The sequence below is a fragment of the Notechis scutatus genome, chromosome 12 (assembly GCF_049901735.1).
Source record: "Notechis scutatus isolate UNSWTSFEM ecotype Mainland chromosome 12, rNotScu1.2, whole genome shotgun sequence".
NCBI lineage: Eukaryota > Metazoa > Chordata > Lepidosauria > Squamata > Elapidae > Notechis > Notechis scutatus.
In genome coordinates this window covers 9,685,505-9,710,649 of record NC_142020.1, presented here as the reverse complement: position 1 = coordinate 9,710,649, position 25,145 = coordinate 9,685,505, and the positions used below count along the sequence as shown (strand labels likewise).

The 25,145-nt window shown below is 41.1% G+C and overlaps 1 protein-coding gene across 1 annotated transcript in view; it reads right to left on the bottom strand.

The window, feature by feature from the left end:
* Positions 1-25,145, bottom strand: part of LOC113420704 (ankyrin repeat and fibronectin type-III domain-containing protein 1-like) — a 261,890-nt gene that overhangs the window by 120,743 nt on the left and 116,002 nt on the right. The window contains exon 4 of the mRNA XM_087942340.1: positions 4,387-4,427. Within this exon, the coding sequence (XP_087798466.1) occupies positions 4,387-4,427 (41 nt within the window). The remainder of the gene's footprint in view (positions 1-4,386; positions 4,428-25,145) is intronic.

Genomic DNA, 25,145 nt, shown 5'->3' with positions numbered 1-25,145 from the left:
CTGCCCTGCCAGACTAATTACTTCAGTTTGGTTTGTTTGGACTTTAAGTTACAGTTTGTGTTGCTCATTTTTGGACTTAATTTTTTGCAGTCAAAGGCTGTTCCTGGGATAGTTTTTCTCCAGCCAGAAGGTAACCTGGACATTTGGGGCAAAGTTGGAGATAATAAAGGGACTGTTCTTGTTTATTTGACTGTGTTGCCTTTGTGCCATGCCCCAGGTCATCAAAGCAGTTGTGAAGTGACTCTGGCTTCCCCGCATGGATTTTGCTTGTCTGAAGGTCACTGTCAGCTGGTGCTCCATTCAAAATACAAGAAAGAAATACTTAGACTCTTTTAATCAGAGAAAAGATATCTTTTACTGGAAATCAAGTGGTAGCAACAAAAGAATTCTGAATCTGAGAAAATGGGCGCGTAAATCACATATACAAAGTAATGGCAACGTTCCCACCCCCAATAGTTCAATTGGTTCATCCAATTAAAAGTTGTGGATATCATCATGTGGGCATCTCCAGGTGGTGATGAGGCTTCTGTCTGTTGACCTTGACATATTTACAAGAGTTGCAACATCCCAGGGTCACCACATGATCACTATTTGAGCCGTGGGAGCGCAGTGGTTAGAATACAGTAGTGAATGCAGTTCGATTCTCACCAGGCTCAAGGTTGACTCAGCCTTCCGTCCTTCCGAGGTGGGTAAAACGAGGACCCAGATCATTGGGGTCAATAGGCTGATTCTGTAAACTGCTTAGAGAGGGCTAGAAAGTACTGTGAAGCGGTATATAAGTCTAAGTGCTATTGCTATTGCTCTTCCTTTTCTCCCTCCCTCCCTCCCTTCCTTTCTTCCTTGGTGCACAGTGGGTAGAATGCTAAGTCTGCTCACTGCCAGGAGTTTGATCCTAACCAGCTCAAGGTTCGCTCAGCCTTCCGTCCTTCCAAAGGGGGTAAAAGGAGGACCCAGACTGTTGGGGGCAAAAAGCTGACTCTATAAGTTTAGTTTACTTTTTTTTAATTGTCATTGCACCTCGTACAACGAAATCAAACACCATCTTCAGTGCACATCATGACCACGACCAACTCCCTTAACAACTGTCTTGTTTGCAACAGGATGCTGGTCTCAATTATGTTTGTAAGGACTACCTATAAGAGGTTAATGTATGGTAGATCCATTTGTACTGAAGAAAGTTGGAAGTTATTCTTTCATTCCACTTTCTCTTTTTTCCTTCTTTTTCCTTCTCTTTCCACTCCCGAGTTTGCTTTTTTCTTTAACCCTCCCTTTTCCCCTAACCCCTCCATTTTTTGTCTCTTTTGAATTTTTACCCTCTTTGTTGAAACTTAATTTAAAAAAAAAAAGAATTTTTGGAAATTCAAAAGCTAACCGCTCTTTTGTAATAAGCCTGCAATTTTCCTGCTCCTTCCTGGCATAGTTTGAGCCTGACAAATTCTTTATACCTTCTCTTTGGCGTTCTCTGCTTCAACAGGAAATCGAACCCTCGGTGTGTTTTTTGAAAAAAATCCATCAACTTTCAACAACCCACTGGTTAATTTGGAGAATCCCAGAATGGGAGGAGACTGGCCAATCTGGTTTTGAACCAGACGAGTGACAGTAATATTTCTAGACGCAAATAACAGGACATTGTACACTAAAGTTGACCACTGCTTCAGTTGGTCACTTCTAGAGACAGGATGACTACACATAGTCTTAAAAATAAAGATGAAAAAGTACAGTTCATGAGTGAAATTCATACAACAAATACAGAACTGTTATTTGTATGGCCAGCAATTCCAATGAAGAAGGACAGCTCATTAGATCCAAGAGAGGAGAACGCTAGCTTGATCATATGCACCCAGGCATTTTATTTGCAAAGGCAACGTAGGGCATATTCCCAAGGCAAAGACTGAACAAAATTCAAACATTTGATTAATGACCAAGTTTGACTAATGGTGTCGTTCCTCCAACAGTCCAATAAGATGGATTATGCAATTCAGATTTATGCACTCAATCAATCAACCCAACCCAACCCAATCCAATTCAGTTTACCCAGCCCAACCCAACCCAAGTCAGCCCAAACCAAACCAAACCAAGTGAGCCCCATCCAATATAACCCAATCCAACCCAATGCAACTCAATCCAATCCAACCTAACCCAATCCAACCCAGCCTAACATAACACATCACAACTCAAGTCAGCAGAACCCAACCCAGCCCAATCCAATGCAGCCTAACCCAACCCAATCCAATGCAACCCAACCCAATTCAAGTCAGCTCAACTCAACCCAACCTCATCCAATCCAACCCAATGCAACGCAATCCAACAACACAACCTAATCTGCATGTCCATCGTGGACCAGCAAAAGCAATTTGGATCAATTTTCACCAAAAATTGTGCTGGGTGGCGGTGTGGAGGAAAGCATAAAGGTCACCAAAGAGAAAAATGTGTTTGCCACCTACCACGCTGTGAGGAGTTATTCTATAAATAGCCACCACAAGCGGAAATGACTTTTGTTATGCAAGAGTTAAAACTGCTCCGAGAAGTGCTTCCTTAATTTATAGCAATCGCATTAAACATGGGCTGCGCACCTTTGCAACTTCGATCTGGCAAAAATGCCAGACTGACTAATCTACTCCACATTACTCAAGGGAACCTTCTGAAGAATCTCTGGCTACTAAAGGTCCTAATGGAGGGAGCAGATTTCCCATGACAGCTTTCGCTCCCTCTGCCCAACCGGCAATTACAAAATGCCCTGAAGCAAAGAGAATTTTAAATCATCTAAATTGTGATTTAGCCTCTACAATTGACGCACATAGCATTTTGGGATATACTGATGGGAGTAGTTAATAAGTCACACAGGCCCAGTTCTGTCTACATATGTTCGGTATAGGTAGCTTATCACTTCCTTTTAAACTAATGACAAACTCGAGACATTACAGGAGTCTTAACTTGGGCTTCCTTGTCTCAATTTAAAACCTTCTGAAATCAATCTGCAATTACTTCTAGCAAAGGAAGGCCCTTGGACAAAGATAGGTAGAAATGCCGTGTTTTACACAACGCTCTACCTCTGAACTACAGGTAGTCCTCAACATAAGGCCACAATTGAGCTCCAAATCCTTGTCGCTAAGTGGGACATTTTGTAAGGTCGCAAAAGAGGAACACATGACACCAGGACACTGCAGTGGTCATAAATATGAGTCAAGTTGGCTAAGCGGCTGAATTTTGATTACAGGGCCATGGGGAATGCTGCAATGGTTGCAAGTGTGAGTGCCATTGTATCTTAGAATGGTCATTAAATGAAACTGTTTTAAGTTGAGGACTACCTGTATACAGAACCACGTGAGGATCCAAGAAATAAAACTGCATTTGAATATAAAGCCAACATCTGAATATAAAAACCCTTTCAATTCTCCAAAATAAACCCCTTTGTAATTTCGGGCAGCAAGAAAGCAAAAGTTTATCCCCAAGAATAAATAAAATAGATCCATATGATTCAGATAGAATATTTTCTACATCTATTTCCTTGATAAATACACAGGGCTGTCCTTAGATCTGCATTCTAGCACTCTACTGAAATTCGAAGGAAGATAAGAATCACACCAAGGTTTTCCAGATATTCAGGAAATACTTGAAAAGGGTTCGTGTATCCATTTCCCAATTTTGCCAAGCAACGCTACTAACAGAAGGATGCAATTTTCCACCTGAAAATACTGTAATGTTAGAGGGAGGCAATCCCGTAGCTTTATATAAATACCAAGAAGATCATCTTACATATCCTTTTCTAGTCAAGAAATAACCTGCATTATATAGATTATATATTTGAAGAATGGAGGTTAGCTGTGAATGAGCTACCAAAGAAGAACTTAGAAGCCATCTTGTTAACCAATCAGAACAACTGTCTTAGGACCTGGCGTAGAAAAAATCTCTTCGAAATTGCTTTCTGATGGCACATACACAGAAAAAGAAACAGTGAAAGAAACTCGGTAAGTCTTTTTTTCATTGGTGTCCACCAAAACAAAGCAATAAATCTCTACTCAAGGTAGTATCTCTGTGACATCTCACATTTCCACTATTCACATTTGGGGCGTCCAACCTTGGCAACTTTAAGACTTGTGAACTTCAACTTCCAGAATTCCCCAGCCAACATGGAGAATTCTGGGAGTTGAAGTCCACAAGTCTTAAAGTTGCCAAGGTTGGATACCTCTGATCTACAGTAGGTGACGCTTCAACTGATTGTAAAGCCAATATTGCTTTTTGCCACCACTTTCCTTGCAAGCATTCAACAGCCAAGATCCCGTGACCTCCAAAGAGGTAATACAGATGGCTTAAAATCTCCTAGATGACACACATTAATGGATTCACCTTGTTGAAAATTTGCTGAGAAAAAAATGTAAGACTTACTTTGAAGAGTACAAATCCTTCTTGTCTGCTGATCCCAGGCTCTGAAAGACAGGAAATCGTAACATTTAGTCCCATTTTCTCCTTAGGTACATGCAGAAGGTAAAAGAAGCATAAAAATAACAAGCATGACATCGTGCACATAGGTGGCACCAATAAGACTTGAGTTTTCACCTTTGGTTACTTAGTTCCAACCCTTCATAAGTCAGAAATAAATGGGAATGGTGGTATTCACAGCAATAGGAAGGAAATGGAACATCTAGACCAGGAGTGTCCAACTCTGGCAACTTTAAGACTTGGGGACTTAAACTCCCAGAATTCCCCAGGTAGCTTGGCTGGTTGGAGAATTCTGGGCATTGAAATGCCCCAAGTCTTAAAGCTGCCAAGGTCGGAAATCTCTGGTTTATATGCTTTAATTATGCATTTTTCAAGTGGCTGATGTCCCAAAACTCCTTCAACTAACCCAATCTCATGGCAAAAATTCAGAGTATATTAACTACTCGCTAGTCCACAAGAAAATAAAGGAAATTAGCATGAACTCCAGCAGGGACCTATTGCAAAAAAGAGAAAACGGAAAAAAGGAAGGGATTAAGGAAAGGGAAGGGAAGAGAAGGGAAAGGAAGGGAAGGAGAGGGAAGGGGAAGAACCTAAGGAAAGAGGGCATTGCTAAATTCATGATTTGTATCTCAGAAGATTAAATCTCACCCATTTTCCAAATGAAGCAGAAAACAAGAAGGTCACCTCCCAGAGACCAGAAAATAAAATGGAACTCATGAGCTTGATACAAAGACAATTTCACACACTTTTGTATTTAATCAAGTACAATGTAATGCCTCTTCTTGGAAGTCTGGCTTCTTATAGGTCTCCATATGTGGATCCAACCAGAAAGAAAATCTACCACTTGGAAAAATCCTTAACTTTAGATTTTCTTAGTTAGGCTCCTATATTACAGTTCTTGCTAGCTAAGCAGAATCCCGTTTTGAGTCTAGAAATTCTGCACCATCATTTCTGCTACAGCTGGATCCATCCTGTGGGAAATGGGACAACATCTGTCTCGCACAATGCATCATCTTTCATAAATTCCACTGCAAATATTTTTCAATGGTTTGGAAGCTGGGAGTTTTCTCCCTTACTCTTTGAAAGCAAAAGGGGATACTGGATCCCAAATCTCTATTTAAATTCATGCTTTGTTTTCCACAAGCTTTCTGATTTGTCCATGCCAATCTGCCAATGGGGTTGAGAGATTCCCATGAGCTGTCCTTCCAAAACACAACTCATCCATCATCTCTCATTTTGTTAACAGGTGTCCTTATTCCCAAGTAATTTAAGTCTTTGATGGAATCCTAAATGGCCCAGTCAAAAAAGCTAGCATTTGCAAGGCAAAAACAGAAAATCCAGGTTGAATTCCACCCCCCCCCCAAAGCCACCAAACTTGTATTTGAAATACAAATTAAATACGTACGTGTTTGCAAAGAACTCAAATTCACTGTGGATCTTCAGGATCAGTTGAAGCAAAGATGTATTCTGTGATCTTACATTTGGGAAGGTTGTACGGTAATCATTGTAAATTGGCAAATCCACCAGCATATGAGTAAAAATATACACTGAGGTGTCAATTTTCAAAAAACATTGAATTCTGCATCTGGATTCCTAACTTGCTTTAAATCATCTAGCTAAAGTGATGGCTTGAAGCAAGGTAGGAATCCAGATGTAGAATTCAATGTTTTAGCTAATTGAAGTTTGTTGAATACACCATCATTCAATGGATTCAAATATGGTAACCATGCTATGGTTCACAAACCACAATGGCTGATTTAATTCAATGCACCAAATTAAACCCAACATTATGGCTTTTCTCCTTCCATGTCCTCATCCCTCACTTCTCATGTTGGGTCAGCCAATGCAGAAGGAAGCAACCATTATTCATATCATCATCTACAAGCCCAATGTTCATCTTAGTAAGAGATAGATCTTGATGCACCAACTCCCTCCTACTAAATTGATATTTTTCATCCTTGGGAATTTTAAGACTCCCAACTCCAAGGATTCCCCAATCAGCATGCTGGAAGTTGACATCTAGACATCTTCAAATTGCTAAGGTTGAGAAACATTACACTAAATGATTTCTACTCTCATATTAGAACCAACTCCAGAGAGAGACATTTCTTGAAGGCTACTCTCATCTGCTATGATGCCACCATAGTGCAACAGTCCAGCATGCTTTTTATTTTGCCTTTGGACATAGAAAATCCTACAGCATGAAAGAGTCAACAAAGCTGTTGACTATTCATGCTTTTCTAGGTGGGAGGAACAAACATGGAGATCATAGAGAGAGAGAGAGAGAGAGAGAGAGAGAGAGAGAGAAAGAGAGACCCAACCTTAGATCCAGATTGTTCAAGTTTTCGGAATGTTCTCAAGATCTTTCAGGGCCATTCAAGCAGAGGTTTCCTCCCCTATTTTTTTTTTTTTCAATTAGCTGCCATACTCTTTGCATTTTCAGAATGCGGGAGAGAGATGAAGTTGGTGCTTGCTTGCTAGCAGCATGCTTGCACTTTCAAACTAATGTTGTATTTTCACATTATGGTTGCCAGGCAGCAACTACAAGACAATTCCAAAGGAGGGAGAAAGACACCGGGCAGAATACTAATCAATGGTGCAAATAAACTGTTCACCGGCTGAGATTCCCCTCCTAGAAACTGTCATTCACAAACTCAAGAACAAAGTCTCACGTGCAAAGTAAAAGCAGAAGGCGTCTTTCTAGACCTCAGGTTTCCCAAGCGCCAATATTATTAGACTGCAGATTAGATAAAACTTGGGTTTTAATGCTACTGTTCTTCTTCCTTTACTTTTTTTTCAAGAGATCTGAACTTTCCTGTGTACACATGCTACATGCAGCACATGCAAGGTAAACATCATTTATAGCAAGGGTCTTCAAACTTGGCAAGTTTAAGACTTGTGGACTTCAACTCCCAGCATTCCTGAGCTAACATGCCTGGAGGAGAAATTCTGGGAGCTGAAGTCCACAAGTCTTAAAGCTGCCAAGTTTGAAGACCCCTGATTTATAGCTATGCTCATTTTATGAATGCAATGAGCATTAGGGCAGATTCAGTAGAGAAGGATGCCATATTGTTCACCAACAATCTTCTAAAGCAGGGGACTCCAACCTTGGCAACTTTAAGACTTGTGGACTTCAGTTCCCAGAGTCCCTCAGCCAGCTTTGGGAATTGAAGTCCACAAGTCTTAAACTTGCTAAGGTTGGAGACCCCTGTTCTAAAGCCCTTGGAGGATGGGCCAGAGAGAACATACAGCTGAACAGCAAGGCATATGAGATCTTTCACCGATCTAACAACAGGTTAACAATTATGTCTGAAGCATCACGTTGAGAACTTGAGTTGGCTGAGTTCCCTGAGAATCCTATAGGCCAGTGGTCACCAACCAGTGGGGCGGAGACCACTGGTGGTCCGCAAGAAAATTTTGGTGGTCCACAGATAAATGTCACCCCTAAAGCACCCCCAAAGCAATTAATCTAGGCTGTGCAGGAACACAAGGCTGCGCCACCCACATGGCCCATGTGAACACAAGGCTTGCGTCGCTTGCATTGTGAACAACATGAGGTAGTGAGGGGAGAGGGGAAAGGGCGGAGGGGGAAACTTGCCCCACTTGCCCCACACACCTCGCCTGGCCACCAGGCTGCTTCTTTCCGCTTCTTCCTTCTTCTGCTTTTGGCTGCACACAAGGAAAACAGCAAAAGTCTTTCTTTCTCTCCCCCAAACCCCACCAGAAATGAGTCTTTGGGACCCTGCAAGGCATCCTGTTCCAAGGGGCTGTGCCAGCATGACAAGTCTCACAAAGACTCATTTCTGGCAGAGTTTGGGGGAGAGAAAGAAAGACTTCTGCTGCTTCTGCTGCTTTCCTTGCATGAAGCCAAAAGTCTCTCTCTCTCTCTCTCCCCCAAGGATGGAGCTGGAGACGGTATCCTGCGATCCCAAATAAAGAATGATCGACCGGTAGGAAAACAGGATGAGGAATTTTCCTGCAGACTTTTTTTGGGATTTTCCCAGGTCCGCGGGATTTAAAATTATGAGTTTGGCGGTCTCTGAGGTCCAAAAGGTTGGCGACCCCTGCTATAGGCAGTGTTTCTCCACACTTGGCCGTTTGAAGATGGGCGGACTTCGACTCCCAGAATTCCACAGCCAGCCATGGGAATTCTGGGAATTGAAATCCACATGTCTTAAAGAGGCTAAGGTTAAGAAACCCTTGTCTGTAGGTAATGTTTCCATAATATTTTTTCTTCCCCTGGACTAAACAGTAATTTCAGGCCTAGATTTGGTGTAATTACTGTTCTCTCACACACAAGCTAAAAGGCAATTGTTTCATCTCCCAAATTAATGCATTTAACTTTCATTTGGGGGGGACCAGGGACCAGGGACCAGGGACCGGTTCCATGCAGAGATTTTTCCACAGACTGGAAGGGTGTGTGTTTTTGTGTGCTCCCTGCACTCCGTGGATGGGGCTTTGCTTGTTTGTGTGGACAGGTTTCTGGCATGCCGTGGCCCAGTGTCGCTCCACAGTTGCGTGGCTGGGGACACAGTTGCGTGGCTGTGCTAGAGAACAGGTAGGTATAGTCATTATGTTGAGGTCCAAGATATTGGAATTCAATGAATTTTGATGCAATTCCATAAGACTATTCTGTAAATTCATGCTAAGCTTTCATGTATTGCAGATTGTTTCTATATATATTTTATTAAGGTTTTTATTGTCTTCTCTTTTTTCCCCTACTCTTTCCCCTGGTCTTTTGCAGTTATTTATATAGCTTTTTGAACTTTTCAAAGAAGCATCTGTTTCATTTGTGGAGAATTATACCCATCTGTATTACTGCACCAATCTTCGTTAGTGCATAAGCCAAAGCATATTTCAACAACAGATATTTCTGCCGTAAATTACCAACTCTGTCAACATTAGCTTTCTCATCTAAGGGGATTGTTATTAGCATCATCCTTGCTTTAAAAAAAAAAAAACTTTTGAAGGTTGACAGGCAATATGCCGATTTGTTTCAAAGCATTGACTGGGTTCATAAATACTGCTAAGCCATGGTTTAATTATTCCATGGTTTACTGAAAAATTTAACATTAGCCAAAATGGGGTTTACAAACCCCAATAGCTGGGTCCAATACCACCTTAAGTTCAGCCTTCCCAGGAAAACTAGAATATAGCATAACAGAGTTGGAAGGGACCTTGGAAGTCTTCTAGTCCAACCCGCCCCCCCTTCTTAAGACAGGAGAACTTATATAATCTTGGTCAAATGATTGTCCAATCTCTTCTTGAAAAACTCCATTGATGGAGTACCCACAATTTCCAGAGGCAAGCTGTTCCACATTCCAGGCATTATTTATTTCTCAGTGTCAGGAAATTTCTCCTTAGTTCTAGGTTGCATTTCTCTCTTTGATCAAAGTTTCTCTTTGATAAGTTAACCAGACAGGAAATACAACTAAATGAGTTAGATCTATTTTATGATAAGGCTACATTAATGGAAACTAGCAGGTCTGAAAATACAAACTTCCCATGCCTACTTTTAACTGTCTCCTCCATTAGAGTAGATCCTTCCTAAGTCTCTTCTAACTTGAACCATTGGGTGACTGAAGGCTCTTCCTACTTTTATCTGATTGTTTTCCAGGTATTATTTATTTCTGTCATCCCCCAAGGTCATCATTTTGAGCCATCTGATCAATTAGTTCTGTAGGAAATGACTAGTCTTAGCCTGAGGTAAGGGTCAAACACAGCCACGAATCCTGGCATACCTATAAGAAATCTAAGTACAGCCTACTTTGAATGCCTTTCTTATCTCCCGCTCATTTCCCTTGACTGTTAGTTGGCCAGATTCTTGTAGAGAGCTCAAGCTTGCAATAAATCTTTCCACTCATTTGAACTGCCTGAATCTCCTGATTTCCCAGCACTTGACAAGGTCCTTAAGTTTCTTTCTCTAAACCATTAAGCCATTGAGGGCATCCCTCTCTCTTTGATTGTTTCCTAGGATGCATCTTTTCCCCTCATTTCCTCCAAGATCGTTCTCAAATAGCATTACATCAAGTAAATCACGCACACCATAATAAAATTTTAGAAGCATCACAAAAATGACCTTATTTTTTTTTTAAATCTTTTTGTCAATATGTACCGTATCTTTTTTTAAAAAAGAAAACTTAACCAAGTTGCATTTGAAAGGAAAAAAGAATATTTCTACCACATAATGACTTCTCACTTCGGAGCATAAGGCAGAGAGAATGGTTCCAGTTTATTTTAAAAAAAAAAACATAATACTTTTATGAATTAACTCAACTTTAAAGTAAATTCCTGGAGAATTCCATCCACATGACTAAAAGATCCTACATGTTGGCATCATTTCTGGACTTCGGAGAGTTCAACACACTTGTCTCACCCTCGGCTGCAAGCACCCCAGTTCCACCCCTGGAGTTTTTTGCAGCCACATACGAATCATGATCAAGGCAGGCCCAACACAACATTTTTTGATTACTTACCTCACTGATGACTCAGAGTTTAGGAACCACACATTAAACCCCTTAACAAAATAATGGGAGAAAGTTAAACTCTTGATCATTTTGCTAAAGTATATTTTTGGATGATGCACTTGCCTGTTTTGAATTTACCTATTGGGAAAGAGCACAGAAATCCTGTTTCCTCCAGAACAATATTTTCAAGAAGCACATATGTATAAGTGATGGGTAGAAGATAACCTTGGGCTGAATAGTTGCTATAGAGGAAGAGAAAATGCCCAACAATTGCTGAAGACAGTGGATATGCTCCAACTTCCTGTTCTTCTATTATTCTAGAGTTGGCTTTTCATACCAGAGCAGCGTCAGAGCCTGGAAAGTGTCAGCCTGTAGGAGATGACCAGGCTGGGCCTGATGGAGGGGTCAAATGCATCATCAGTCATGAGTGCCTGCATGCCCACAAGAGATCTAACTCCAGACCGTCTTGAATGCCTTCCAATTCTCACTCATTTCCCTTGACCATTAGTAGCTCAGATTCTTGTAGAGAGCTCAAGCTTGCAATCAATCTTTATACTCATTTGAACCACCTCCATTCCCTGATTTTCCCAGAATCTGATATAGCCCTTCAGATAGGAAACACAACTACATGAGATAAATCTGTTTTATTGTAAGACTATCTTAACTGAATCTTGCAAGTCTGAAGATAGAAGCTTCCCACTGCTATTTTTAATTGTCTCATCCATTAAGGTGGGTCCTTTCCAAGTTTCCTTCTCTGACCATTAGGTGGCTGCAGGCTCTTCCCTCTCTTATCTGATGGTTCCCTAGACAGTATTTTTTTTTTCTCTCATCCCCCATGGTCACCACTTTCAACCAAGTAATTAGTTAAGGCAATTTCTTCCTCTGTCTGTTAGATGACCGAAGGTTCTTCCTTCTCTTATCTGATTGTTCTCTAGTCTTCCTCCCCCAAGGCCATCCACGCAACCCATTACAGAAATATCTACCTACTTATAACATAATGCTAGAAAGATTACATTTAATCTAATCTAATATGGCTGGCGTAGAAAGATTAAACCTAATCTTTCTACGCCAGCCATATTATGGCTTTATGCATGCCAGGAGTCCATGCACTATGCCCTGTTATCCAGACCAGGGGTCTCCAACCTTGGCAACTTTAAGCCCGGCGAACTTCAATTCTGGCAGCTGAAGTCTGCCAGGCTTAAAGTTGCCAAGGTTGGAGACCCTGATCCAGACCACTTCACTCAGTTTCGTAAACAACTAAACTGAGCTTATTCAACAAATCATGATGAAAAACAATCACGACTTAGCAAAATCTATGAGCCCATTCATTATGTTGGTAGAGATTCTGTATCTTCTCATTCGGAGCTGTCCAACGTAAGACCCATTATTTTCCGGGGCACTTCCATTGCGGTTCCTCGGGTGTGTCTCTTGCATCAATTACCTTGAGGTAATAGGATTTGTCACTTTTACATATTTGGCACAGCCTGCTCCCCAAACTCAAATATATCTTAACCTTTAAAAGCTCTTTCGAAAAAGGAAGGGGGAAAAAAAGAGCTAGGATAATTTGTCCTTTTCAATCATAATCCTCAAGGTCAAAATGATGGCATTCTAAATTTATCTTGGAAGGTTTCTCATTGTCAATAGTCCAAGTACAGAGAGCAAATATCCATGCATTTCTTATACTTACACACAGAGAAAGAGGAGGTGGGGAGAAGAGAGACTGATTTGCTAAGGATTGATCTGTGATGCTCTTTGAACTTGGTTGTTTTTTTTGCAGACATTTAATTACCCAAGCTAGATAACATAATCAGTGCATCATTAGCTAACCTAGTTTGGGGAATAAATTTTTTTGCAAGAAAACCACCATCTTTAGAGAGCACCCAGGACTGTAGGTAGGTAGGTAGGTAGGTAGGAGATAGATAGATGTGTAGGTAGGTAGGTAGGTAGGTAGGTAGGTAGGTAGGTAGGTAGGTAGATAGATAGATAGATAGATAGATAGATAGACAGACAGACAGACAGACAGACAGAACTCTAGACGAACTCGATACAGAAGCCTGATGATGGCAGATGAGATTCTGCTGAAATGTTGCTACAACTTTAAAAGCACAACTATAATGACGTGGGAAAATACCCGAACAAAGCTGAATACCATAGATAGATAGATAGATAGATAGATAGATAGATAGATAGATAGATAGATAGATAGATAGATAGATAGATAATGGATGGTGGAGACTGGAAGACCTATGATAAATGGACAATACTTGGCTTGAAGGAGGAACTAGAGGGGATGTGGAATGTAAAGGCCAAAGTAGTCCCAGTGGTAATAGGAGGAATTGGGGCTGGAACCCCTAAGCCACAGAGGGGCTCCAACAGATCCCAGGAGCAACATCAGAGCTCTCCATCCAGAAGAGTGCAGTGCTAGGAACATCTACAAAAGGTACAGAGCCTTCAAACTCCCAGGCCTTTGGTAGAGGATTGAAGAGACACAGATCATCCATAGAGGCGAGAATGAATACGCAGAGAGAGAGAGGGCGGGGGGAACAGCCTTCAAACTTTAATTTACCAGCCAGCTTTAATTTAAAAAGAAAACAAAGGGTTGCCTCGACAAAGGGTTGCCTTGCCTTATCTGGCACACACACACACAGCGTGCTGAGGCATCCGAGCAGCAAATTTGCTTGGCACATTACAGCTAAACTGATTACAGGAGAGTCAGCCAATATGTCAAAGAGATGAAAGAGAAGGTCTACCACCACATCTTAAGAAATTAAGCACAGCTGGAAGGAGAGATCTACCAGGATACTTGAAAGATGTTCTGCATCTTTGGTGTGTTTGTGTGTGTTTGTGTCTGCATCTTTTGTTCCTTTGACTCCTTGCTTTGTGAAATGTTTCAATGCCAAAAATGTGTGGGCTTCTTCTTCTTCTTCTTCTTTTTAAATGATTGAAAAAGATGCAAAATGGGCTCTGGGAAGACGAGGAAGATTGAAATGAAATGAACAAGAATCCTGGTCGAGGGGCCCTTGGTGCTCTCTGAGCTTGGTGGTTTTCTTGCAGACCTTTCATGACCCAAACTAGCTACCCTGCTCATGCTGATGATGTTACCGAGTTTGGTAATGAAATGTCCGCAGGAAAACTGCCAAGCTCAGAGAGCACCCAGGACCCCACAGTTCAACCCTGAGCTGCGAATATTCTCCCATATACAATCTTTATTAGAAACTTGGTTATTTAGACAGCTATCTTTGAAGTCTCTTTAATGAGTCCCTAGATTGGAAGCTCCCCAACATTGCCAACTTTAAGACTTGTGGACTTTAACTCCCAGAATTCTCCAGCCAACATGTTCTGAAAAAGCTTCTGAGATTAGAAGCAAAATGTCTGAAAGAAAAATCAAAAAGTCCACTTGCTTTTCAAAGAAAACCACTTTTAGGCTTTTGCAATCGCTGCTATCCAGCCAGGTAGATCTAACAAAAATCAGTTTCAATCAAAAGAGATTGAGGGGTCTGATGGCATTTGAAGAGAGAAGACCATGCTGGCAAATTTTGCGAGCTACTTGGGCTCGTCTTAAATTTGTCAGCGAGCACAACTACGGCTCCAGTGAAATAAAATTAAGTTACTGCTGCCGACATTTTTAGAATAAGCGGTTTTTACTCCAAGGTGGTCTGCTAAGAAACAACATTACCAAGGGATCCTAGTTACTAATAGCAGGGGACATGACTCAGAGCGAAGTCTAAGCAGGAAGAAGAAGAGAAAAAAAACCAGGGGTTTGGATTTCAGAACCCCCTTAATTTCCCCATTAAACCCTCTCCGTTATCCAGGATTATTCTGCTTTTCTAAGCGGCATCGAAGCTCAGGTTGGCAGTGTCAAAAATTAAACTTTGGAAAAAAGCTTTTCTAGCCACTTTTAGCACAGCCAGAAATAAAGATTATGTAATTTGCATTCAGCAGAGCCTGTTGTTGAAAGTGCGCAAGGGAAATAACTGTATATATGCCTAGTCAAAAATTAGAGAGGGAGAAACACAAGTTTGTTTTGGTCAGTAAAGTGACTCAAGCCCTCCGAGGGAGCAGAAAGACTGACTAAGAAAGCCTTACTTTATAGCAAAGCACCCTTTATACGTCTTAACCACCAAATTATACAAAGAAATCTGGTTGCAACTCCACAGTCAAGATTGAAATTGAAGGAGTATTTTTCCCTCCCACCTATGTGACACACACACAATCAGACACACATACACACCCCAATAAAACAGCTCCTACTAAGCTGAAAAATGACTGGACAAAAAAAAAAAAACCTAACACCCCAGGGTCTGAAATATTAAGCCCCCTATTAAGAAGTCAGAGGGACTTTATGGGAATGAATGCATGAACTGCTGATATTATTTCAACTCACATCGCAGCCAGACAGTTGGGCTTTTTACACACCTACAGCCAGTGCCTAAGGGACAAACTAAACATTACACAAACCCTTTACACATTTCGAGTTTAACGGCAGGAAAAAAGAAAGAAGGAAAATGCTCTGGAGAGGGAGGGAGGGAGGGAGGAGAAGATGGAGTGGGATAGGGGCCCTTTGGTTTTTCTCCCCTATTTTGTTACATTTTCCTCTTTGCAATCTCCCACTTGCCAAAATTCAAGTACGGAAGCAACGGACAAAGGAGATTCTTAACAAAGGCAGGTGTGGATAATATGATCGGAAAAATATATATATAAAAAATATAATGTAAAAAAATAATATAAAAAATATACGTATAATATGATCTGGAAAGCCCAGAAATATTTCACAAGAAGAGTTCTCCTCTCCTCTACTCGTTGTAGAATACCTGATGCCACCAGACTTGAAATTCTAGACCTAGAAAACCTTGAATTATGCCGTCTTCGGTCTGATCTAGGTATGGTATATAAAAATCATACATTGCAATGTCCTACCTGTTAATGAATACTTCAGCTTCAACCATAACAACACAAGAGCACACAATAGATACAAACTCAACGTAAACCGCATCAAACTCGATTGCAGGAAATATGACTTCAGCAACAGAGTAGTCAATGTCTGGAATACTCTACCTGACTCTGTGGTTTCTTCCCCAAACCCCAAAAACTTTAACCTTAGACTGTCTACTATTGACCTCACCCCTTTCCTAAGAGGTCTGTAGGGGGTGTGCATAAGCGCACCAAAGTGCCTACGGTCCCTGTCCTATTGTTTCTTTTATTTTTCTTATATGTACCCATTTCATGTATTCATAACTATGTATATACTTATACCTATTATCTTGTAAGCAATTGACAAATAAAAAAAAATAAAAATAAAAGCAGAATAACAGAAGGGATCTTGGAGGTCTTCTAGTCCAACCCTCAGCTCAAGCCGAAGCCCTATACCATTTTAGACAGGTGGTTGTCCAATCCCTTCTTGAAAACCTCCCGTGATGGAACATCCACAATTTCTGTCAGGAAAATTAGAAGGGGTAAGACTTTGATGCCTTGTCTTAGATTTCAAAATATTAATTGGGTTAGCATCTTGCACTGAGCCAACCTTATTTTAATCACGATTCATTAAACCAGCTCCATTAAACCAGCTCCATTGGCTGAGTTTGTGCAACACACTAAACCAGAAACCATGCTTTCTAAATTGTGTTGCTGAGTTCACAGAAGACACTAGACCAAGGGCGAATGAATTCCATAACACAATGGAGTATGTTAAATAAATAGTTGGCTTCAATTAGAGATAGATGGGTGGGTAGATAGATATAGATAGATAGATAGATAGATAGATAGATAGATAGATAGATAGATAGATAGATAGATAGATAGATAGAGTGGTAGGTAGGTAGGAGTAGAGACAGAGACAGAGATAGAAAGACAGATAGTAATAAATAATAAGTAATAAATAGTTGGCTTCAATTAGAGAGAGATAGAGATAGGGAGAGACAGAGACAGACAGAGTTGGAGATAAAGGTAGAGATAAAGAGAGAGACAGAGACAGTCAGAGACAAACAGAGATGGAGATATCTCCCCATAAATCAAATCTAATCTAATTTATTACAGCCCTAAGGCCAGATACAAAAAAAAATATTGAAGATGTGCCACATTCTTCTGGGTACATGCATATGTGTACTAGAGAGTAACAATCCATAATGGAGTCTAAAAACAATTAAGAACATAATTACGAAAACAAATCCAAGTAAAATACTATTGCGAGAAGTTCCAATCCTAAGTAATGGAAATGGTAGCACGGAACTGGGCAGCTAGAGAAGTTATGTTCAAGCCACCACCTGAGAAAAATAGTACAGTATTCCTCAATTTGCAACCATTTGTTTAGTAACTGCTCAAAGTTACAACGGCCTGAAAAACAAGTTTTTCACACTTAAGATCGTTGCAGCACCTCGTGGTCACATAATCAAAATTCAGATGATTGGCAACTGGTTCATATTTCTGATGGTTGCCGTGTCTCCGAGTCACATTATCCCCTTTTGTAACCTTCTGACAAGCAACGTCCACACGGAGGCCAGATTCACTTAACAACCATGGTGTCACTTAATGATGCTGTCAAGAAAGGTCGTAAAATGGGGCAAAACTTACACAACAGATGGCTTATTAACAACATACATTTTGAGCTCAGTTGTAATTATAGGTCGAGGACTACCTGTGTTAAATAGAAATTTCACACAGAATATATAAGGCTCTGTTTAGAGTCCTTAGGTCAGAAAAAGTATAATAGCAAGAGCACTTAGACTTATATACCACTTCACGGTGCTTTTATGGCCCTCTCTAAGCGGTTTACAGAGTTAGCCTATTTTCCCCCAACAATCTGGGTCCTCATTTTACACACACACACCCTTGGAAGGAGGGGAGGCTGAGTCGACCTGGAGCCTGGTGAGATTCGAACTGCCAAATTGCAGGCAGGCAGCAGAAGTAGCCTGCAGTACTGCACTCTAACCACGGTCCCATCACAGCTAATCTGCAATAGCCCTTAGACTTATATACCACTTCACAGTGCTTTTACAGCCTCTCTAAGTGGTTTACAGAGTCAGCCTGTTGCCCCCAACAATCTGGCTCCTCATTTTACCCACCTCGGAAGGATGGAAGGCTGAGTCAACCTTGAGCCTGGTGAGAATCGAACTGCCAAATTGCAGGCAGCTGGTAGTCAGCAGAGGTAGCCTGCAGTACTGCACTCTAACCACTGCTCCTCATAACATACATCATAACATATCATTAGCCCAGGCAATTATGGTTGGGTTGGAAGGCTGAGTCAACCTTGAGCCTGGTGAGATTCGAACTGCCAGATTGCACGCAGCTAGCAGGCAGCAGAAGAAGCCTGCAGTACTCCACTCTGACCACTGTGCCACCGTGGCTCATTATTATCATAATAGAATTTGGCCCAGAGTTTCTATTGAACAGACAAACAGACAGACAGACAGACGGGATATTTTAAACATATTTCTATGCACCTTCAGTTATGTCCATGGTTCAATAGAAACTCTAGGCCATATTCTAATTATACTTTTTCTGACATAAGGACTCTAAAACAGAGCCTTATCTATGTTTTATACACCCACACCCACACACCCACACACATTATACGCATACATATATCTCGCCCAACTCTGCAAAATTACAGACCAAATTAGAACTTTCCAGGTATCAATTTTTTAATTTTAATTTTTGCAGGAGGATTACAGAAAACTATGAACTTATTTTTACAGGACTACAGAAATTGATTTGAACAACGTTGTTAAGTCCTCCTTCCCTGCAACCAAGCTCTTCAAATTCATGCTTAGGATCGTGGGGTTGATTTGTTAATGATCCAAACTCTCCCTTCGCTGCTTTTGTTTTAAGAAACGGGAGTCGAAAATAGACGTTTGCCACTGACCAATGGCGCCGAGAGCAAATGATTAGATTTGCTATTTATACGGGCTCCAACTTCCATTAAATATTTAGGCATCAAACTGAATCAAGGAAGCAGAAGACATACTGGTGAATAATTTGAGCATAGAAAAACCCTGGAGGGGAAAAAGAATTTATTTTTTTGGGTACATATTCTCAAGCTCATTAATTGGGAAGACAGCCTTGGGGTGGGGGGAGAGAGAAGTATTTTCTTTTTCCCCAAAATCATTACCCATTCTTCAGAGTGTATCATATGAAAACAGTTATATAAAAGAATAAATTATATTTGTAATGGCAAGAAACCCAGAATAAAACTAGGAACTGTGATGTTCCCATATAAAGATAGGAGACAGCTATCTGTTCCAAATTTTAAAAGTTTAGTGTTAAGCCAAATCAAATTCACAGCATACCAATACGAATGTAAAAAGAGATCCCCACCCAGAAGGACTTTTGAGTAACCAACAATCTCCCAGACTCTTAATTTAATGCATGGGTCAACTACTGGCTCTCAATCAGAATAGTTTTAGTAATTCATTCAATACAAAGCCAAAAACACAGCCGAGATTTTAAATCGCTACAATCGGGGTTTGTTTTTTTTTAAAGGCATTTATGAAAAAGGCAAAAATGCTGAACTAGATTCAGCTTCTTCACTTTTAGCAGTTTGGTGTGTCCAAAAGCTGTTAATTCAATTTCCCTTTCAGACTCTCCGAAGTGAAATTAATAATAGGAAACACAGAAGGAGATTGGCATCTAATGCCTTGCGTTTGTGCACAATTTGATCAAAGGGAGGACAATTACCCGGAGAACATAGTAGAAAATCTCCAAATACTGAACACTAACTGAAAGAAATGCTAATTGTAAAATATTTGGTCCATATGTAAAAATGCAGTTAAATCTTCCATATCTACTTTGACTAGAAATGCAGAGGGTAGGGAAATCAATTATATAATTTTCTGCCTGCCTGCCTGCCTGCCTGCCTGCCTGCCTGCCTGCCTGCCTGCCTGCCTGCCTATCTATCTATCTATCTATCTATCTATCTATCTATCTATCTATCTATCTATCTATCTATCTATCTATCTTTGAGAGAGAGGGAGAGATAAACCCCATTTCCTGGCTATATTGCTAACAGGCCAAGCATCTTGTTCCTGCATATATTTAATCTGGTTTTAGTGTTTTTATTGTTTTAAAACCTTTTAGTATTTAAACCGTAATATATTTTTTGAGTCGTAAGCTACCCAGTTACCGAGATGGGTAACTATAAGCATGGATGGATGGATGAATGGATGGATGGATGAATGAATGAACGATAGTAGAACCAGGATAAGCTAAATTAACCATCTGACAGAGATGCTTTCACAGTAGAGAATACCTGTGACTCAGGATTAACTGTGGGGTTTCAGGGTGGGTCTGTCCTCTGAGCATGCTTGGTTTCCTGCAGATAATTTGTTTCATGATGTCACCTCGTCCGATGATGAAACGGGATGTTTTAATCTGAATTCTTGCACAGAGCATAGGGTTGATTCAAATGGGATCTACCAAGGATTTCATTCATTCTCGATGCATTAAAACCTTATGGGAAATCCGGGTTTTCCTCTATTCTAGATTGACAATGCATTTTCTTCTGGGTTTTTTTTTGGGGGGAGGAGGGAGGAAAAATTGGAAGCAGTTTAATCCTCCCAGATACTGCAGGGACTGGGGTGTGTACTATGTGTGCTAGCACAGTATGAAAATATTTTGTGATGGGATCATTCTTATCAATACCTATATATCGGCTGGAATCCTACACTTCTCGCTTTCTCAAAATGTCCTTAGGAGCATTCAGGAATGCTAAGTACCTTTTTTGTATTTCGCTACAAACTCTTTCTTTGTACTCTGCTCAAAAGTTTAACATTATGTTTTTAATCTCGTTGATAGTTAAAGAGTCCAGCCTGGAATTCTTGTCCTGGTGTATCAGTGATACACATCTTCTAAAACAAGGAACATAAAAGTCCATCCAATCTTTTTTCCAATTTCATCTTTACAACTTAATGGATTTCTGGTAATAGGATATTATTACAGTAATAGCTTTGGTATAGGCGCAAGTATTGCTATCCCCATTCTCAGGGATGAATTTTTCTTTGAATACCAGATTAATATTTGCCCGGGTATCTATCTGACACATTATTATTTGCCTTGATTTCATTCCCTGTTATTAATAACATTCTAAGACATCAACTGCAGAGCTGTTTTTAAAAGAGTCTGAAAAAATTGGATATCCGTGTGAGTTGGCCTTTGAAATTCAGGAAACTCCTTTTTATCAGTTCACTAATAGCACATATGATGCTGTTAGAAAAAGGTTGCTAATTCCATAATTTCAATTAATTTAATTACTGTTCATTTCTCTGCACACCTAGGTGGATTCCTACTTTGTGGTGTGCTCAAGATGTTTGAGGGCATTGTTATGCCAGTTTACTGTGGTGGCGCAGTGGTTAGAATGCAGTATTGCAGACTAATTCTGCCCACTGCCAGCAGTTCGATTCTGACCGGCTCAAAGTTGACTTGGCCTTCCATCCTTCCAAGGTCGGTAAAATGAGGACCCAGATGGTTGGGGAGGTAATATGCTGACTCTGTAAACTGCTTAGAGAGGGCCGCAGTGGCTCATGCGGTAAGATGCTGGGCCTGCATACCGCTGAGCTCGGCAGTTTGATTCCCACGTACGGATAAGAAAAGAGCCTTCCTCAATTACCAGCATGGTCTTCTCTCTTCAAATGCCACCAGGCCCGCAATTTCTTTGGATTGAAATGGATTTTTGTCAGATCTACCTGGCTGGAGAGCAGCGGTGGCAAGCCTAAAAGGGGCTTTCTTTGAAAAGCACGTGGACTTTTCGATTTTTCTTTCAGACGTTTTACTTCTCATCTAACAAGCTTTTTCAGAACATGCTGGCTGGAGAATTCTGGGAGTTAAAGTCCACAAGTCTTAAAGTTGGCAGGATTGGAGAGCCTCCAATCTAGGGATTCATTAAAAAGACTTCAAAGATGGCTGTCTAAATAACCAAGTTGCTGATAAAGATTGTATATGGGGGGAATATTCACAGCTTGGGATTGAAATTGGCGGTCCTGGGTGCTCCCTGAGCTTGGAGGTTTTCTTGTGGACGTTTCATTACCAAACTAGGTCACATCGTCAGCATGAGCAGTCCCACGGGTAAAGATGACACCGCTCGAAAAAATTCCTTTCACAGAGGCAACCAGCCACCTCGGTGATCCTTGGCTAACACGGGCCATACGCCAAACTGTCCCAATCCTCCTCTTTAAACCTGGGGAGCCTACCCATTTGGTCTCTTTAGCGTGTAAACCATGGAGACCAAGCAAAGAAGTTATTCCATGGCCTCCTTTTTTTTTCAAGCAACGCCGACTGAAAGAAAGTGGCTTAATGAGAACGCTTCCAAGCATCCTAGGAATGAGCTGCGATGTTGTTGAATGCCTTAACTAAAGAAAGTTGACTGAAAAGAATAAATAGGAATGCCTCTGCCTGGGTTTGGCCAGTTCCTCTGGACTCTTCCCAAGCCTGACCCATTGATCAACTCAAGCCTTGGCTTGACACAAGCAAACACCAAGATTCCATGGCCACAACACTGTTAAAGAGACGTTCGCTTTTTGAAGAGCTTCAGCAAACTGTGGGAAGACGAGCCACAAGCAGGTATGGGCATGTTGACAACATATTTCATGGTGAGTCATTATAGGCCAGTCAACAGAGGTGTGGCTTCTAACCCAACTGTCCTGAGGGTAAATGATTGCAGTTACAGGATACAAACTATGAGCTTAAATATTAAAGCCCCATTACAAAATCAATACATGAACTGATTTATGGATTGGCAATCCTCTTAATTTACAAGTACACTGGTTGAAGGAGCACAATAGACATCAGAATAAGAGAATAACAGTGTTGGGAGGGATCTGGAAGTCTTCTAGCCTCAAGCAGAAAACCTCCAGTGTTGGAGCATCCACAACTTCTGAAGGTAAGCCGTTCCACTGGTTAATTGTCCTCTTTGGCAGGGAATTTCTCCTGTTGTGGTTCGCTAGCAGCCTGTGCAGACGGCAGAGGAATCGGACAGTGAGGAAGAACAGGGACCAGTCCGGGAGTCTGGAAAGGACTCGGATGAGGGTCCTGTATCTGATGCAGAGATGGGGCCAGGACCATCTGGGAGTGGGGTGCTGAATCCGGAGCCTCTGGAGCCTGGCAGCAGCGAGGCAGAGGAACAAAGGGAGCCTGTTCCCAGTGTGTGTGTGTGCAGAGCTGCTAGAAGGTGAGAGCAGCTGAAACAAAAGGGGCAACTTGGAACTAAGGCTTGGAGGTGATTGCCCCTCCCATAAGGGATAAAAGTCAGACCTCAATGACAAAACCTTTGCAGGAAGCAAAGTAGTTCAATAGATTCCAAGTGCTTCTTGAAGCTCTGTGAACTCTGGTTGGTTTTTTCTGGTATTTCGGGTGGTTTCTCTTATAATTAATCGGAGACTTCTGTTTTTGGCAGCATTCCACAGCACTGAAAGGCATGTGTGTATCTTGGGGAACTGTTTAAGATTAGTTCTGGCTGGGAATGAAAGCAATTCCCAGCATTGCAATAAAATAGGTTTTGCTCTTTTTTTACCAAGTTTGTGTTTAATTACGTTTGACGAAGCCTGGGTCAGGACATCTCCTTAGTTCTAGGTTGGTTCTGTCCTTGATTCGTTTCCATCCATCCATTGCTTCTTGTTCTGCTTCAGAGACTGTGAGTTCTAGTCCCACTTTAAGCACAAAGCCAATTGGGTGACTTTGGGCCAGTCCTCTCTCAGCTCTAAGAAGAAGACAGCGAGGGCCAATGATATCTTAAAAAAAGGTGGCCAAGAAAACTGCGGGGATTTTAAAGTAGCTGCCGAGATCCAAGACTGAACAGAAAACATAAATGGCATGCAGAGACACACATTTAGGAAAGAGGAAGAACAGTGGAAATGAAAACTAAGTGATTGTCATTTGCAAGTTATCTTCGGATCTACTTTGTGATGAGAGAAATCAGAACTGACAGAATGAAACCATTAAAATACTTCAGATCTGAAGTATATACCTCTGTATGGTTTGCCAATTGCACAGGGGCAGATAGGACAGCACTCCAGAGGGTTAACGTCATTGCCCTGTGGATCATGGGTTGCCCTCTCCCCTCTTTGGAAGAGCTTTAGAGCTCCCGCTGCCTTAAGAAAGTTCAAAACATCCTCAAAGATCCATCTCGTCCTGGGTACCTTTTTTTTTTTTTTGAACTATTACCATCTGGCAGACGGTACAGGATAATAAAAACAAGGACAAATAGGCTGAAAAACAACTTCTATTCCAGGGCAGTAACTCTATTGAATTCTACTGTATTGTGCCATATTAATGCAATATCAGGGGTTTTCAATTCAATTGTATAGAATGTGAAGGATGTGTGTTTTAAAAATAAAACACAAGTTTTATTGTTATAGTCATAATGTACACTGAAGATGGTGTTTGATTTTATTGTACAAGGTGCAATGACAATAAACTAAACTTTATAGATAGTCCTGAAATATACAGGAAGGGAAGCAATTTCTGAGGATTTCTGAGAAAAGAATCATGGAATGATCGATGTGGAAGGGACCTTGGAGGTCTTCTAGCCCAACTCATTGTCCAAGGCAGGAGTTCTTATAGCATCCTGGTCCAAATGGTTGTCCAGTCTTTTCTTGAAAACCTCCAGCAATGGAGCACTCACAGCTCCATCAAGCAAGCTTCTTCCACTGATAGCAGGTTCCCACTGTCAGGAAATTCCTTCTCGTTTCCACATTGGTTGACGAGCTTCCACCCAGTGCTTCCTTGCCAAGTCAACAAGACCTGTCAACCTTCTCCCATCCATTTTGTACTTTGGGTTTAGCACAACATTTGCCAACCTTGGCAGCTTTAAGAGACCAGAGGCTTCCAACTTTTTACTAGATGGGCCCAATTCCCTGCAACGATGTCCAGGCCTTCCTTTCAACTCACTTATTCTTCCTTCCTCCTATGTTTTGTGATTAGATCCTCATTCATTCTCTCGATAGGGCCAAACCACATCAATACATTTCTTTCGTACGGGTCATTCTTTTCTGGCCTGGACAAGTGTGGATCATCCCAAAGCAAGTACTTCCAGCTGCAGACATGGACATCTGTTAGCCGTTGGGTTTTCCTGGGAATTGTGTGATCAACTGATCCGGCCCGTTGACTTTAATGTTTATCATTACATTGGCTTTTTAATTGCCTGAGCGTGGGATGGTTCATTTTGTAGTTGAGAGCCTCGCCACGCATTCATGTGGTTCGCAGACAAGATTCTTTGAGGAGCCTGAAGACTTTATGAGCATCATATCATCGTAT